Source organism: Taudactylus pleione, unplaced genomic scaffold, assembly GCF_031769625.1.
Source record: "Taudactylus pleione unplaced genomic scaffold, aTauple2 ptg000268l, whole genome shotgun sequence".
Classification (NCBI taxonomy): Eukaryota; Metazoa; Chordata; class Amphibia; order Anura; family Myobatrachidae; genus Taudactylus; species Taudactylus pleione.
In genome coordinates, this window is record NW_028284670.1 from 4,398,605 (window position 1) to 4,417,293 (window position 18,689).

Sequence of the window (18,689 nt, forward strand, 5' to 3'; positions counted from 1 at the left end):
CATTCTGAAACATCACATTTAGAAACAATATCTAGGGCGTCCTTAAATGCCCCATCGCCCCAAGCACAAAAATGCTAACAGTAATTAAGCCCCTTCTAGAATAACAGTTCCAAGAATTTAGAAATATTCTATTCTCTGTAGTATCCCAAGCAGAATCAAATACCAAAAGAATTGCAATACTAGAACAGAGAGTAAGCGATATGGAAGATGTCATGGAGGATTTCCAAGAGTCATCTGAGAAACCAGAAATTACTATAAGAACTCTCATAGATAAAATTGATGACTTGGAAAACAGAAGCCACAGAAGTAATTTGAGGATAATAGGGATACCTGAAGTGATAAAAGGCCTAGCCCTGATAGAATATATACAGAGGGATTTAAATCAGGCCCTTGGAATAGTGGGTGAAGGATCCTATATAACTATATAAAGGGAACATAGATTGGGACCAGAGAGTTTTCAGATAATCGACCTAGGCCAGTCATCACAAAATATTTGAATTCTCGTGATAAAGAACTGGTGCTACGGACATATAGAAAAAAATCTTCAGTATAAGTTGAAGGTCAGGAGATCTTAATATTTCAAGACTTTTTACTTGCTGTATCTCAAAAACGAAGGGAATTTTCTCCAATATGTTAAATCCTTTATGAGAAAAAATACAAGTTTACGCTTTTGTTCCCAGCTAAACTTATAATGATAGTTAATGGATCTGTTCTTTTTTTTGAGGACCCCAAAAAAGCAGGGGAATATTTGTCCTCACTGTTTCCACATGGGATTTCTCCTAATCGATCCCCCAGATGATGTAGAAAATATAAAGTTAGGACTTTTTGTTTGTTTTTGTTTCTATGGGAAGGAAAAGTTAAAGTACTATTGTAGGATTTTTTTTTGTTTTTGGATTTGGTTCTTCAAACATTCTTAATGTTTGCATTGGTATGAATACAAACTATGTGTGGGTTTGGAAAGGAAAAATAGAAAAAGATGGTGTATGGAAAACATTTTTTAAATTTGATACAACTGTACATAAAAGAAATGGATATTTTACAATTGTATTGGAAGGAACATGGCCGGCAAGATGTTTTCAAATGGTTTCTCTATAAAAGGGGAGGAGGGTCTGGCGATGTGGAAATAGGGATGTTAAATTTGAATGCCTTCAATACATGATAGTAAAAACTTTAGAGTTACTCCATGAAAACTCTGTATTTTAATTTCCTGGAACGTACATGGCAAAATAATCATAGGAGAGTGAATACCCATTTGAAATCACTTTCACCAGATATAGTGTTTATACAGGAGGCACATTGAGTTAAGAATAGAAATATATTATTAAGGGATAATTAGATACAAGAATGTATATCGGCCCCTTATATCTCAAAGAAAAGAGGAGTAGCGATCTTATTTAACAAACGTCTTAGATATTCAGTTACTAACTTAGTGATTGATCAAAATGGTAGATATAAATTGCTGTATCTACTTATCAGAGATAAACCATATACTATATTAAATATATATGCACCAACTAGTCTTAACTAGGGGTGTGCACCGGCCACTTTTCGTGTTTTGTGTTTTGGTTTTGGATCTGGATTGGTTTTGCCAAAACCACCCTTCCGTGTTTTGGGTTCTGGGTTTGGTGTTTTGGATCTGTATTTTTTTTTAAAAAAGCATAAAAACAGCTAAAATCACAGAATTTGTGTGTTTTTCGGCTCCTATGCTATTATTAACCTCAATAACCTTAATTTCCACTCATTTCCAGTCTATTCTGAACACTGAACACCTCACAATAGTGTTTTTATATCCAAAAGGTTGCACCGAGGTAGCTGGATGACTATGCTAAGAGATACGAGTGGGCGGCACAAACATGTGGTCCATCTAGGAGTGACACTGCAGTGGCAGACAGGATGGCAGTTTGAAAAACTTGGCCCCAAACAGTACATAATTCAAAGAAAAAAAAGAGGTGCAAGATGGAATTGTCCTTGGGCCCTCCCACCCACCCTCCCCTTATGTTGTATAAACAGGACATGCACACTTTAACAAACCAAACATTTCAGCGCCAGGGTCTGCCTCACAACTGTGGCTGAAATGATTGGTTCGTTTGGGCCCCCACAAAACAAGCTGGCAATTAATCTGTCCCTGCACAAACTGGCTCTACGGAGGCAAGATGTCATCCTCATCCTCCTCATCCACCGATTCCTCACCCTCTTCAGTGTTGTGTACATCCTCATCCTCACAGAGTATTAATTCGTCCCCGCTGGAATCCACAACCACAGGTCCCTCTGTACGTTCTGGAGGCTGGTCTCCCTGGAAGAGTTGATAATTCATTTTATGAACATCATCTTCTCCACATTTTGTGGAAGCATCCTCCTACGCCTTTTGCTGACAAGGTTCCCGGCTGCACTAAACACTCTTTCGGAGTACACACTGGAGGGGGGGCAACTCAGGTAAAATAGAGCCAGTTTGTACAGGGACCTCCAAATTGCTTCTTTTTCCTGCCAGTACAGGTACGGACTGTAAGACATGCCTACTTGGATGCTGTCACCGATGTAATCCTTTAACAGACAGACGCACGCTTGTCGCTGCTGCTTTGAGGATGCAAGTGCGGCTACAGCCCACACATTTCACAAAGACAGAAAAAAAAGAAGAATTTTTTTATTGATTATGGAGCGCACTTTGAGGGTTACACCACCCTTTAACAGACAGACGCACGTTTGTCGCTGCTGCTTTGAGGATGCAAGTGCGGCTACAGCCCATACAATTCACAAAGACAGAAAAAAAAAGAAGAATTTTTTTATTGATTATGGAGCGCACTTTGAAGGTTTACACCACCCTTTAACAGACAGACGCACGCTTGTCACTGCTGCTTTGAAGATGCAGGTGTGGCTACAGCCCACACATTTCACAAAGACAGAAAAAAAAAGAAGAATTTTTTTATTGATTATGGAGCGCACTTTGAGGGTTACACCACCCTTTAACAGACAGACGCACGCTTGTCGCTGCTGCTTTGAGGATGCAAGTGCGGCTACAGCCCACACAATTCACAAAGACAGAAGAAAAAAGAAGAATTTTTTTATTGTTTGTGGAGCGCACTTTGAGGGTTACACCACCCTTTAACAGACAGATGCACGCTTGTCGCTGCTGCTTTAAGGATGCAGGTGCGGCTACAGCCCACACATTTCACAAAGACAGAAAAAAAAGGAATAATATTTTTATTGTTTGTGGAGCACACTTTGAGGGTGTCACCACACTTTAACAGACAGATGCACGCTTGTCGCTGCTGCTTTGAGGACAGTATCATATGCAGTAACAGTAGACTTGTCAGAAATTGTTGGCACGTCCTTCAGTCCGGACCAGATGTCCAAACCGGCCCTTGACTTATGACACAGGCACACGCTTGGCGCTGCTACTGTGTTGAAGCACGTGGGGCTACATCGCACACAAGTCACAAACACATAAAAAAAATAGTTTTTTATTTTTTGGAGCACTTTGAGGGTTACAACACCCTTTAACAGACAGACGCACGCTTGTCACTGCTGCTTTGAGGATGCAAGTGTGGCTACAGCCCACACAATTCACAAAGACAGAAAAAAAAAGAAGAATTGTTTTATTGTTTGTGGAGCGCACTTTGAGGGTTACACCACACTTTAACAGACAGACGCACGCTTGTCGCTGCTGCTTTGAGGACAGTATCATATGCAGTGACAGTAGACTTGTCTGAAATTGTTGGCACGTCCTTCAGTCCGGACCAGATGTCCAAACCGGCCCTTGACTTATGACACAGGCGCACGCTTGTCGCTGCTGCTTTGAGGATGCAGGTGCGGCTACAGCCCACACATTTCACAAAGGGAGAAAAAAAAGAAAAATATTTTTATTGTTTGTTGAGCACACTTTGAGGGTGTCACCACCCTTTAACAGACAGATGCACGCTTGTCGCTGCTGCTTTAAGGATGCAGGTGCGGCTACAGCCCACACATTTCACAAAGAGAAAAAAAAATAAGAATTTTTTTATTGTTTGTGGAGCGCACTTTGAGGGTTACACCACCCTTTAACAGACAGACGCATGCTTGTCGCTGCTGCTTTGAGGATGCAGGTGGAATTTAGACGGGATTTGGAATCGGGACACACTACCTCCATCAATTGTCTAAATCCCACTGCACTAATGGCGGATACCGGTCGCACGTCTAACACCAACATAGCAGTCAAGGCCTTAGTTATACGTTTTGCTTCAGGATGACTGCTGTCGTACTTCATCCTCCTCACTAGGGACTGTTGGAGGGTCAATTGTTTAGTAAAAGTGGTTTTGTTCCTACTTCCTCTCTGGGATGATGAACAACTCCCAGCAGCAGCAACAGCACAAGGAGGAAATGGTTCTTGATCTTTCCCTATTTTATTTTTATCGGAGAAAGTTTGGTCCTCCATTTATGTTATATTGATATATACGTGCAGCTAAGGCGCACACAAACACAGAAAATATTTTTTTATATTTTTGTTGGACAGAAGTGCACTTTGTGGGTTACACCACCCTTTAAGAAATGAGCCAGCCGGCCCTTTACTTATGACACAGGCGCACGCTTGGCACTACTTTGTTGATGCACGTGCGGCTACTGCGCACACAATTCACAAACACAGAAAATATTTTTTTATTTGGTTTGGAGTGTACTTTGGGGGTACAGCACCCTTTAATGGTCAAGCCAGCCGGCCCTTTACTTATGACACAGGCGCACGCTTGGCACTAATTTGTTGATGCACGTGCGGCTACTGCGCACACAATTCACAAACACAGAAAATATTTTTTTCATTTGGCTTGGAGTGTACTTTGGGGGTTACAGCACCCTTTAAAAGTCAAGCCAGCCGGCCCTTTACTAATGACACAGGTGCACGCTTGGCACTACTTTTTTAATGCACGTGCGGCTACTGCGCACACAATTCACAAACACAGAAAAAATATTTTTTTTTTTAGCACTTGGGGGGAGCACCCCTTACGGACAGAGCACCCCCTGGACAACACTACAGCACCCCTTTAGGACTGGGACACTGCACAGGACTTTGGAGTGGACACAGCCCCTATGGACAACTGACTGCACAACACAGTCCAGCCAGCCCCTATGGACTTTGAAGTAGTGGACACAGCCCCTATGGACAACAGCAGCACAGTGCAGCACAGCATAGCACAACACTACTCTGCACTACACTACACTACACTACACAGCCCAGCCAGCCCTAACTCCCACCCTCCCTCTTCACTGTCCACAGCCGAGTGAGAAAATGGCGCCGACGCGGGTACCTTATATAGGATCCAAAACCCGCGAGACCCGGAAGGTGGGATGATGACGTTTTGCCTCGATTTCAGATCCGAGTCAGGTGGGAAAAGTCGAGCCTGACTCGGATCGGCCTCAGATCGCGGGGGCTCGGGGGGGTTCGGATTTCAGAAATCCGAACCCGCTCACCCCTAGTCCTAACATGGCGTTTTTTGAACATATTTCAAATTTGTTGTTACAACATAGTAATCATGAATTAATTATAGGTGGAGATTTGATAATAGATTAGATCGGTCAGGTTTAAATACTTATAATAATAGAGAATAAATGAACACTGCACACTGGGCTACTGTTCTGTTGTTTGTGGTAAGCTGCTGAATAAAAGGATGTCTTCCCTTTTGGCATATAATATAAAGATAGAATATTCAGCGCTTAACCTTTCTAGACTTGTGTGGTACACTAACTGTGCCTTATACCTGGGATATGTGTCCTAATGCTAGGATAATTTGCTTATAGTATTAACGACAGACTGTCATAACAAGTACAAAAATGTGGATTACGCTGATAGTGAATAGAAATCATACAATAAATTGCCAAACGTACACTTAGGCCCTCATTCAGAGCCACTCGCTAGCGGCAGTACGCTCGTTCCGAGCGATGTTCGCACATCTGCGCATGCGTACGGATCGTTATACGCATGCGCGAACCAGTCAGTGCGGCCGAAATTCATGTGCTCGCAAAATAGCGAATGCCTGATAATTTGAGTGACAGGATGAGGCGTATGTGGGTGGTAACAGGGGAAGGTGCTTGAAAACGGGGAGTGGAAATCAGAACACAGGCGTGCTTAAAGGTCAAAACGGGCGTTTTATGGGTGTGCATATTTAAAACAGCAGCGTCATTGACCACGTCACTGGGTTTTTTTTAAGCCAGAACTGTTCGCAAAATTGTGGTAGCAAAAACCAACCACAAGAATAGCGAGCAGTTCATACGCTGGTCGATGTACTCGATTAATCTAATAAATAGCGGACATGACGTATGGTGCGAGCGGCCAGGGGGCGTTTTTAACAAATAAACGAGTGTATGTTTTGCTCGCTCGTTCAGACTTAGAGGTGTGAACAGACTGCAATTTGCGAACGGATCATTTGAATAGCCACCCCTTGTTTTTGAACGAACGACCGCAAATAGCGAACGGCTCTGAATCAGGCCCTTAGAACAATACATGCATGATTAACTTTAAAATAGATAGCTATATATAGAAGTGCTAATCTAGCACTCAACTTGTCAGTAAGTCAATAAACTCTATATAGGTGCACTTGGTTGGCTGTACTGAGACCATTATTGAGGATAGGGATTGGTAAAATTGTCAGTGATAGCAAGTGGGGGAGAGAGAGTAGCGGCGTCCTGCTGTCTATTCCAATAAGTGAAATATAATGTTCTGATGTAGAGAGTTTGGTTTGAGTCAGATATTGGTTGTGGTATGCTGTTGGTTGCCGGGGATGTCTTCTGGTCAGGGTGGATGAGAACCACTCAGACTAGGGTGCAGGATCTCCGGACTGGGGTTGTAATGGCTGTGGACGGAGTGAGTGATATGTCTAATTAAAGACTCTACCCTACATTCCTGCTGTGTAGCCTTACAGTTCCCTGTCTTGGGAGGGGAACCACTGTATGCGACCGCTCATGATCTCAGCCTGCTTCCCCCTCCATCACAGAGAGTCACCTGTCTTCCTGTTGCTGCATGTGCCTGGATCCCTCCTCCTCCTGTCCGTGCTTCGTGTCCTCTGGTCGGTGGATGCGGGTGCCCGTCTTTGGCATCCTGGCACTCTGTTACTTCCTGGTCTCTGTTGCTTCCTGGTCATGTGTTACTTGCTGCTCATGTGGTTCAGCTTTGTATGGGTCTCAGTAAGCAGTGTCTCTGTGCGGGGAGTATCGGGGATATAGAACCAGTATAAGCTTGGGTGTATCACTAACGCATTTTGACCAATGTATGGTCTTCCTCTGGATGTTGTAGTAGTGGGTACTTGATGAGATGGGGTCTTAAATGCATTGTGAGTCTCTGCCTTTGTTCTGATTGGTCTTTGTTGGTGTCTTCTGATTGGTTAGTTCCGCAGTCATTCAATGGCTGTGGTAACTGTTTGACACAATGATTTCATGTTGCTCTATGGCTACAAATGAAGCATCAGGTGTTAATTTCATGATTGGATGGTTAATGCCGCGGATGATGTTCAGTTAATTGCTGTTAAGTAGTTTGGCTACATGAGATATGTAATATTAATTAATTGTCTAATGGGGCAAATAATGATGTGTCTCAGGCTGAGTCCTGTACAGTCGTGGGCCACAATTTGTTAATAATACAGAACTGTTATTGTGAACCTAAGTTTGTCTACAATCTATGCTGTATTATTGCAACTGGAGTATAGAGGGTTTTGAAGTTAATGAAACACTTATAGGTGGATAGTGGTAGAACTCACATGAAATCCATTTAAATTACAAATTATGTGAGAGGGTGTGGTGATAGGATGAGAGGTTAGGGGGTGTGTTATGTGAGAGGGTGTGGTGATAGGATGAGAGGTTAGGGGGTGTGTTATGTGAGAGGGTGTGGTGATAGGATGAGAGGTTAGGGGGTGTGTTATGTGAGAGGGTGTGGTGATAGGATGAGAGGTTAGGGGGCATGTTATGTGAGAGGCTGTGGTGATAGGATGAGAGGTTAGGAAGTGTGTTATGTGAGAGGGTGTTGTGATAGGATGAGAAGATAGGGGGTGTGCTATGTGAGAGGGTGTGGTGATAGGATGAGAGGTTAGGGGGTGTGTTATGTGAGAGGGTGTGGTGATAGGATGAGAGGTTAGGGGGTGTGTTATGTGAGAGGGTGTGGTGATAGGATGAGAGGTTAGGGGGCGTGTTATGTGAGAGGGTGTGGTGATAGGATGAAAGGTTAGGGAGTGTGTTAAGTGAGAGGGTGTGGTGAAAGGATGAGAGGATAGGGGGTGTGTTATGTGAGAGGGTGTGGTGATAGGATGAGAGGTTAGGGGGTGTGTTATGTGAGAGGGTGTGGTGATAGGATGAGAGGTTAGGGTGCGTGTTATGTGAGAGGGTGTAGTGATAGGATGAGAGGTTAGGGGGTGTGTTATGTGAGAGGGTGTGGTGATAGGATGAGAGGTTAGGGGGTGTTATGTGAGAGGGTGTGGTGATAGGATGAGAGGTTAGGGGGCGTGTTATGTGAGAGGGTGTGGTGATAGGATGAGAGATTAGGGGGCGTGTTATGTGAGAGGGTGTGGTGATAGGATGAGAGGTTAGGGGGCGTGTTATGTGAGAGAGTGCGGTAATAGGATGAGAGGTTAGGGGGCGTGTTATGTGCGGGGGTGTGGTGATAGGATGAAAGGTTAGGCGGAGTGTTATGTGAGGGGGTGTGGTGATAGGATGACAGGTTAGGGGGTGTGTTATGTGAGAGGGTGTGGTGATAGGATGAGAGGTTAGGGGGCGTGTTATGTGAGAGAGTGCGGTGATAGGATGAGAGGTTAGGGGGCATGTTATGTGAGGGTGTGGTAACAGGATGAGAGGTTAGGGGGCATGTTATGTGAGGGTGTGGTAATAGGATGAGAGGTTAGGGGTCGTGTTATGTGAGGGTGTGGTGATAGGATGAGAGGTTAGGGGTGTGTTATGTGAGAGGGTGTGGTGATAGGATGAGAGATTAGGGGGCGTGTTATGTGAGAGGGTGTGGTGATAGGATGAGAGAATAGGGGGCATGTTATGTTAGAGGGTGTGGTAATAGGATGAGAGGTTAGGGTGTGTGTTATGTGAGAGGGAGTGGTAATAGTTGAGAGGTTAGGGGGCATGTTATGTGAGGGTGTGGTGATAGGATGAGAGGTTAGGGGGCGTGTTATGTGAGAGGGTGTGGTGATAGGATGAGAGGTAAGGGGGTGTGTTATGTGAGAGGGTGTGGTGATAGGATGAGAGATTAGGGGGTGTTATGTGAGAGGGTGTGGTGATAGGATGAGAGGTTAGGGGGCGTGTTATGTGAGAGGGTGTGGTGATAGGGTGAGTGATTAGGGGGCGTGTTATGTGAGGGTGTGTGGTGATAGGATGAGAGGTTAGGGGCAGTGTTATGTGAGGGGGTGTGGTGATAGGATGAGAGGTTAGGGGGAGTGTTATGTGAGAGGGTATGGTGATAGGATGAGAGGTTAGGGGGCGTGTTATGTGAGAGAGTGTGGTGAGAAGTTGAGAGGTTAGGGGGCATGTTATGTGAGGGTGTGGCAACAGGATGAGAGGGTGGGGGCGTGTTATGTGAGAGTGTGGTGATAAGATGAGAGGTTAGGGGGCATGTTATGTGAGGGTGTGGTAATAGGAAGAGAGGTTAGGGGTCATGTTATGTGAGGGTGTGGTGACAGGATGAGAGGTAAGGGGGCATGTTATGTGAGGGTGTGGTGATTGGATGAGAGGTTAGGGGGCGTGTTATGTGAGAGGGTGTGGTGATAGGATGAGAGGTTAGGGGGTGTGTTATGTGAGAGGTTGTGGTGATAGGGTGAGAGATTAGGTGGCGTGTTATGTTAGGGTGTGTGGTGATAGGATGAAAGGTTAGGGGGAGTGTTATGTGAGAGGGTGTGGTGATAGGATGAGAGGTTAGGGGGCGTGTTATGTGAGAGGGTGTGGTGATAGGATGAGAGAATAGGGGGCATGTTATGTTAGAGGGTGTGGTGATAGGATGAGAGTTTAGGGTGTGTGTTATGTGAGAGGGAGTGGTAATAGGATGAGAGGTTAGGGGGCATGTTATGTGAGGGTGTGGTGATAGGATGAGAGGTTAGGGGGCGTGTTATCTGAGAGGGTGTGGTGATAGGATGAGAGGTTAGGGGGTGTGTTATGTGAGAGGGTGTGGTGATAGGATGAGAGATTAGGGGGTGTTATGTGAGAGGGTGTGGTGATAGGATGAGAGGTTAGGGGGCATGTTATGTGAGAGGGTGTGGTGATAGGATGAGAGATTAGGGGTAGTGTTATGTGAGGGTGTGTGGTGATAGGATGAAAGGTTAGGGGGAGTGTTATGTGAGGGGGTGTTGTGATAGGATGAGAGGTTAGGGGGCGTGTTTTGTGAGAGGGTGTGGTGATAGGATGAGAGGTTAGGGGGCATGTTATGTGAGAGAGTGTGGTGATAAATTGAGAGGTTAGGGGGCATGTTATGTGAGGGTGAGGTAACAGGATGAGAGGGTAGGTGGCGTGTTATGTGAGAAAGTGTGGTGATAAGATGAGAGGATATGGGGCATGTTATGTGAGGGTGTGGTAATAGGATGAGAGGTTAGGGGTCGTGTTATGTGAGGGTGTGGTGATAGGATGAGAGGTAAGGGGGCATGTTATGTGAGGGTGTGGTGATAGGATGAGAGGTTAGGGGGCGTGTTATGTGAGAGGGTGTGGTGATAGGATGAGAGGTTAGGGCGTGTGTTATGTGAGAGGTTGTGGTGATAGGATGAGAGATTAGGGGGTGTTATGTGAGAGGGTGTGGTGATAGGATGAGAGGTTAGGGGGCGTGTTATGTGAGAGAGTGTGGTGATAAGATGAGAGGTTAGGGGGCATGTTTTGTGAGGGTGAGGTAACAGGATAAGAGGTTAGGGGACGTGTTATGTGAGAGAGTGTGGTGAAAAGATGAGAGGTTAGGGGGCATGTTATGTGTTGGTGTGGTAATAGGATGAGAGGTTAGGGGTTGTGTTATGTGAGGGTGTGGTGATAGGATGAGAGGTTAGGGGGCATGTTATGTGAGGGTGTGGTGATAGGATGAGCGTTTAGGGGGCGTGTTATGTGAGAGGGTGTGGTGATAGGATGAGAGGTTAGGGGGTGTGTTATGTGAGAGGGTATGGTGATAGGATGAGAGATTAGGGGGTGTTATGTGAGAGGGTGTGGTGATAGGATGAGAGGTTAGGGGGCGTTTTATGTGAGAGGGTGTGGTGATAGGGTGAGAGATTAGGGGCGTGTTATGTGAGAGGGTGTGGTGATAGGATGAGAGGTTAGGGGGCATGTTATGTGAGGGTGTGTGGTGATAGGATGAAAGATTAGAGGGAGTGTTATGTGAGGGGGTGTGGTGATAGGATGAGAGGTTAGGGGGCGTGTTATGTGAGAGGGTGTGGTGATAGGATGAGTGGTTAGGGGACGTGTTATGTGAGAGGGTGTGGTGATAGGATGAGAGGTTAGGGGGCGTGTTATGTGAGAGAGTGTGGTGATAAGATGAGAGGTTAGGGGGCATGTTATGTGAGGGTGTGGTAACAGGATGAGAGGTTAGCGGGCATGTTATGTGAGGGTGTGGTAATAGGATGAGAGGTTAGGGGTCGTGTTATGTGATGGTGTGGTGATAGGATGAGAGGTTAGGGGGCGTGTTATGTGAGAGGGTGTGGTGATAGGATGAGAGGTTAGGGGTCGTGTTATGTGAGGGTGTGGTGATGGGATGAGAGGTTAGGGGGCGTGTTATGTGAGTGGGTGTGGTGATAAGATGAGAGGTTAGGGGGCGTGTTATGAGAGAGGGTGTGGTGATTGGATGAGAGATTAGTGGGCATGTTATGTGAGAGGGTGTGGTGATAGGATGAGAGATTAGGGGGCGTGTTATTTGAGAGGGTGTGGTAATAGGATGAGAGGTTAGGGTGTGTGTTGTGTGAGAAGGAGTGGTAATAGGATGAGAGGTTAGGGGGCGTGTTATGTGAGGGTGTGGTAATAGGATGAGAGGTTAGGGGGCGTGTTTTGTGAGGGTGTGGTAATAGGATGAGAGGTTAGGGTGTGTGTTGTGTGAGAAGGAGTGGTAATAGGATGAGAGGTTAGGGGGCGTGTTATCTGAGGGTGTGGTGATAGGATGAGAGGATAGGGGGTGTGTTATGTGAGTGCATGTGGTGATAAGATGAGAGGTTAGGGGGCATGTTATGTGAGAGGGTGTGGTGATAGGTTGAGAGATTAGGGGGCGTGTTATGTTAGAGGGTGTGATAATAGGATGAGAGGTTAGGGTGTGTGTTATGTGAGAGGGAGTGGTAATAGGATGAGAGGTTAGGGGGCATGTTATGTGAGGGTGTGGTGATAGGATGAGAGGTTAGGGGGCGTGTTATGTGAGAGGGTGTGGTGATAGGATGAGAGGTTAGTGGGCGTGTTATGTTAGAGGGTGTGGTGATAGGATGAGAGGTTAGGGGGCGTGTTATGTGAGAGGGTGTGGTGATAGTATGAGAGGTTAGGGGTCGTGTTAAGTGAGAGGGTGTGGTGATAGGATGAGAGGTTAGGGGGCATGTTATGTGAGATGGTGTGGTGATAGGATGAGAGGTTAGGGGGCGTGTTATGTGAGAGGTTGTGGTTATAGGATGAGAGGTTAGGGGTTTTGTTATGTGAGAGGGTGTGTTGATAGGATGAGAGGTTAGGGGGCGTGTTATGTGAGAGGTTGTGGTGATAGGATGAGAGGTTAGGGGGCGTGTTATGTGAGAGGGTGTGGTGATATGATGAGAAGTTGTGGGGCATGTTATGTGAGAGGGTGTGGTGATAGGATGAGAGGTTAGGGGGCGTGTTATGTGAGAGGGTGTGGTGATTGGATGAGAGGTTAGGGGGCGTGTTATGTGAGAGGGTGTGGTGATAGGATGAGAGGTTAGGGGGCGTGTTATGTGAGAGGGTGTAGGGAATCTGCTGTTGAAAAATCTGCCTCTTTGAGTTTGATCTCCCTCCCTCCCCTATTGTGAATTGTGTCAGCTTTATTTCATAGCAGGGAAAGACCGGCAATATTGAAGCGTCCATCTTGCGGCAGTAATAGCGGTACGCACCCCTTCAATGCACTGATAGGCTGATTACACTCTATTGGGGTCAGCGGCACCTCTCGGCCGAGCAGGATGAATGGTGCATTGGCATGGGTGTTGGGACCGCATCACTTACTCTGATAGGTATAGTTGGCCCTTACAAGTTGTGATATACTTTTGGCCTAAGACCATGTAAGTTTATAAAGTTGACCAGTTAATTTAAACGGCATAACTTGGTCTCCTGTGTTTATTTTAGTTAATTTTAGTTTAAGTTTATGGGTCACATCTATCATCTGACGATAGAAAGTTTAACAAACTCATTCACTTAAATGTGCATTTATAACTGACAATCTATCTGTAATCATTTGTACCCATTCCAGAAAAGAGACAATTGTCAGTGTCTTTGGATCTAGTCCCCCATACAATGCACATGTGAATATGTCATCTGCTAATAGACCAATGTAGCCAGCCACCCTCTCTGGGACCCCCACTTGCATTTATCTTCTGGACCCCTTATGGTCATATGTCTGTGAGTATATATTGTATAGAGGGCACTTACTGTAAGCAATGGAAAGACAATAACATCTCCCAGCACAGGGCAGACCCCCAAAGACTCAAGAAAATAATACAAGCCCCCACCCCCCAGCCCAGCAACATAATTTAAAATTAAACAACTCAGACATATTCATTTTGAAAGGATATCTTATTCTGCCCATTTGAAAACCTTTAATTTGCTTCATTAAACAATATTTGAATTAAAAAGTCACATTACAAACATATTAGTCTTGTATTGTCCATAAAGGGGTTATGGTGATGCATTACTGTGTATTCTTATTAGGGTTGAGCGGGTTCGGATTTCTGAAATCCAAATACCCCCGAGCCTCCCCCGATCCGAGGCCGATCCGAGTCAGGCTCGACTTTTCCCACCTGACTCGGATCTGAAATCGAGGCAAAACGTCATCATCCCACCTTCCGGGTCTCGCGGGTTTTGGATCCTATATAAGGTACCCGCGTCGGCGCCATTTTCTCACTCGGCTGTGGACAGTGAAGAGGGAGGGTGGGAGTTAGGGCTGGCTGGGCTGTGTAGTGTAGTGTAGTGCAGAGTAGTGTTGTGCTGTGCTGTGCTGCACTGTGCTGCTGTTGTCCATAGGGGCTGTGTCCACTACTTCAAAGTCCATAGGGGCTGGCTGGACAGTGTTGTGCAGTCAGTTGTCCATAGGGGCTGTGTCCACTCCAAAGTCCTGTGCAGTGTCCCAGTCCTAAAGGGGTGCTGTAGTGTTGCCCAGGGGGTGCTCTGTCCATCAGGGGTGCTCCCCCCAAGTGCTAAAAAAAATATATTTTTTCTGTGTTTGTGAATTGTGTGCACTGTGGCTGCACGTGCATCAACAAAGGAGCAGCGCCAAGCGTGCGCCTGTGTCCCATTAGTAAAGGGTCGGCTGGCTTGTCCGTTAAAGGGTGCTGTAACCCCCAAAGTACACTCCAAAAAAATATATATATATTTTCAGTGTTTGTGAATTGTGTGTGCAGTAGCCGCACGTGCATCAACAAAGTAGTGCCAAGCGTGCACCTGTGTCATAAGTAAAGGGCCGGCTGGCTTGACCATTAAAAGGTGCTGTAACCCCCAAAGAACACTCCAAACCAAATAAAAAAATATTTTCTGTGTTTGTGAATTGTGTGCGCAGTAGCCGCACGTGCATCAACAAAGTAGTGCCAAGCGTGCGCCTGTGTCATAAGTAAAGGGCCAGCTGGCTTGACCGTTAAGGAGTGCTGTAACCCCCAAAGTACACTCCAAACCAAATAAAAAAATATTTTCTGTGTTTGTGAATTGTGTGCGCAGTAGCCGCACGTGCATCATCAAAGTAGTGCCAAGCGTGCGCCTGTGTCATAAGTAAAGGGCCGGCTGGCTTGTCCGATAAAGGGTGCTGTAACCCCCAAAGTACACTCCAAACAAAATAAAAAAATATTTTCTGTGTTTGTGAATTGTGTGAGCAGTAGCCGCAAGTGCATCAACAAAGTAGTGCCAAGCGTGCGCCTGTGTCCCATAAATAAAGGGCCGGCTGGATTGACCGCTAAATGGTGCTGTAACCCCCAAAGGGCACTCCAAACAAATTAAAAATATATATTTTTTTGTGTTTGTGAATTGTGTGCGCAGTAGCCACACGTGCATCAACAAAGTAGTGCCAAGTGTGCGACTGTGTCATAAGTAAAGGGCCAGCTGGCTTGACCGTTAAAAGGTGCTGTAACCCCCAAAGTACACTCCAAAAAAAATAAAAAAATATTTTCTGTGTTTGTGAATTGTGTGCGCAGTAGCCGCAGGTGCATCAACAAAGTAGTGTCAAGCGTGCGCCTGTGTTCCAAAAATAAAGGGCCGGCTGGATTGACCGCTAATGGGTGCTGTAACCCCCAAAGGGCACTCCAAACAAAATAAAAAAAAAATTTCTGTGTTTGTGAATTGTGTGCACTGTGGCTGCACGTGCATCAACGAAGGAGCAGCGACAAGCGTGCGCCTGTGTCCCATAAGTAAACGGCCAGCAGGCTTGTCCTTTAAAGGGTGCTGTAACCCCAAAAGGGCACTCCAAACAAAATAAAAAAATATTTTCGGTGTTTGTGAATTGTGTGCGCAGTAGCCGCACGTGCATCAACAAAGTAGTGTCAAGCGTGCGCCTGTGTCATAAGTAAAGGGCCGGCTGGCTTTTCCAATAAAGGGTGCTGTAACCCCCAAAGTACACTCCAAACAAAATAAAAAAATATTTTCTGTGTTTGTGAATTGTGTGCACTGTGGCTGCACGTGTATCAACAAAGGAGCAGCGCCAAGCGTGCGCCTGTGTCCCATAAGTAAAGAGCCGGCTGGCTCATTTCTTAAAGGGTGGTGTAACCCACAAAGTTCACTACTCTCCAGCAAAAATAAAAAAATATTTTCTGTGTTTGTGTGCGATTTAGCCGCACGTATATATCAAATCAATATAACATAAATGGAGGACCAAACTTTCTCTGATAAAAATAAAATAGAGAAAGATCAAGAACCACTTCCTCCTAGTGCTGAAGCTGCTGCCACTAGTCATGACATAGACGATAACATGCCATCAACGTCGTCTGCCAAGGCCGATGCCCAATGACATAGTAGAGGCGACATACAATCCCAAATGACAAAGTTCAGGAAAATGACCTTAAAAAAAACATTTAAATCATCTGAAGAGAAACGTAAACTTGCCAATATGCCATTTATGACGGAGTGGCAAGGAACGGCTAAGGTCTTTCCCTATAACTAGTGTGTGTCATACTAGTATGACTAGTATGTTCATGACTAGTGGTTCAGCTTCACATGACGATGGAAGCCCTCCTCCCGCTAAAAAAATTAAACGAGTTAAGCTGGCAAAAGCACAGCAAAGAACTGTGCGTTCTAAGAAGATATCACAAATCCCCAAGGAGAGTCCAATTGTGGTGGCGGTTGCGATGCCTGACCTTCCCAGCACTGGACAGGAAGAGGTGGCTCTTGCCACCATTTGCACGCCCCCTGCAAGTGCTGAAAGGAGCACCCACAGTCCACTTGCTGATATGCAAATTGAAGATGTCACTGTTGAAGTACAACAGGATGAGGATACTGGTGTAGCTGGCGCTGAGGAGAAAGTTGGCGAAGACGATTCTGATGGTGATGTGGTTTGTTTAACTCAGGCTCCGGGGGAGACAGTTGTTGTCCGTGGGATGTAAAAGCCCATCACAGTCATGCCTGGGCAGAAGACCAAACATTCCACCTCTTTGGTCTGGCAATATTTCTATCCAAATCCGGACAACAACTGTCTTGCCATATGTACCATATGTAAAGGTGAAATAAGTAGGGGTAGGGACGTTAACCACCTAGGAACATCCTCCCTTATACGGCACCTGCAGCTCGTTCATAAAAAGTTATTGTCAAGTTCATAAACTTTGGCTAAGACCGTAAGCAGTCCAGGGACACATAAATCCCTTTGTCCTGTTGTATCCAAGCGCCTGCAAACCACACCATCAACTCCCTCCTCGTCAATTTCCTCCTTAGTCAGGATCGGAAGTAGTCCTGCAGGCCATGTCACTGGCATGACTGACTCTCCTATCCTGGATTCCTCCGGAGGATCCTGCATTGCTACGCCTCCTGCTGCCGCTGCTGCTGTTGCTGCTGCTGGGAGTCGTTCATCATCCCAGAGAGGAAGTAGGAACACCACTACTTTTACTAAACAATTGACGCTCCAACAGTCCTTAGCGAGGAGGATGAAGTATGACAGCAGTCATCCTGAAGCAAAACGCCTTGACTGCTATGTTGGTGTTAGACGTGCGTCCGGTATCCACCATTAGTGCAGTGGGATTTAGACAATTGATGGAGGTAGTGTGTCCCCGGTTCCAAATCCCATCTAGGTTCCACTTCACTAGGCAGGCGATACCGAGACTGTAGAGAAACGTCAGAAAAAGTGTCCTCAGTATCCCAAAAAATGCCGTTGTACCCAATGTCCACTTAACCACGGACATGTGGACAGGTGGAACAGGGCAGACTAAGGACTATATGACTGTGACAGCCCACTGGGTAGATGTATCACCTTACGCAGCAACAGCAGCAGCATCACCAGTAGCAGCATCTCAGAAACGCCAGCTTGTTCCAAGGCAGGCTACGCTGTGTATCACCGGTTTCAGTAAGAGGCACACCGCCGACAACCTCTTAGAGAAACTGCGAGAAATCATCGCCCAGTGGCTTACCTCACTTAGACTCTCCTGGGGATTTGTGATATCTGACAACGCCACCAATATTGTGTGGGCCTTACATCTGGGCAAATTCCAGCATGTCCCATGTTTTGCTCACACAATAAACTTGGTGATGCAGAATTTTCTGAAAAGCGACAGGGGCGTGCAGGAGATGCTTTGGGTGGCCCGAAAAATTTCTGGCCACTTTCGCCATTCAGTGACTGCGTGCTGAAGACTGGAGCGCCAGTAAACACTCTTGAACCTGCCCCGCCATCACCTGAAGCAAGAGGTTGTGACGCGGTGGAACTCAACCCTCTATATGCTTCAGAGGATGGAGGAGCAGCAAAAGGCCATTCAAGCCTATACATCCACCTATGACATAGGCAAAGGAGGGGGTATGCACCTGACTCAAGCACAGTGGAGAATGATTTCCGTGTTGTGCAAGGTTCTCCAGCCCTTCGAACTTGCCACACGTGAAGTCAGTTCAGACACTGCCAGCTTAAGTCAGGTCATTCCCCTCATCAGGCTTTTGCAGAAGCAGCTGGAGAAAGTGAAGGAGGAGCTAAGACGGAGCGATTCAGCTTGGAATGTGGGACTTGTGGATGAAGCCCTTCATTCGCTTCGCCAGGATTCCAGGGTGGTCAATCTGTTGAAATCAGACCACTACATTTTGGCCACCGTGCTCGATCCTAGGTTTAAAGCTACTGTGGTGTCTCCCTTTCTGGCTGACACAAGCCTGCAGAGGTGCAAAGACCTGCTGGTGAACACATTGTCAGCTGAAGCGGAACGTGACACGTCAACAGCTCCTTCTTCATTTTCTCCCGCAACTGGGGCTGCCAGGAAAAAACTTAGGTATCCTAAGCAACCCGCTGGCGGTGATGCAGGGCAGGCAGGACCAAGTTTGGACATGTGGTCCGGACTGAAGGACCTGCCAACAATTTCTGACATGTCTACTGTCACTACATATGATACTGTCACCATTGACAGAATGGTGGAGGATTA

The 18,689-nt window shown here is 46.1% G+C and overlaps 1 protein-coding gene across 1 annotated transcript in view; it reads left to right on the plus strand.

Annotated features, from left to right (window-relative positions):
• Positions 1 to 200: 200 nt before the first annotated feature.
• The window catches only part of LOC148513905 (alpha-2,8-sialyltransferase 8E-like), a 55,811-nt gene continuing 37,322 nt past the window's right edge, over positions 201 to 18,689 (plus strand). The window contains exon 1 of the mRNA XM_088481325.1: positions 201 to 306. Within this exon, the coding sequence (XP_088337451.1) occupies positions 201 to 306 (106 nt within the window). The remainder of the gene's footprint in view (positions 307 to 18,689) is intronic.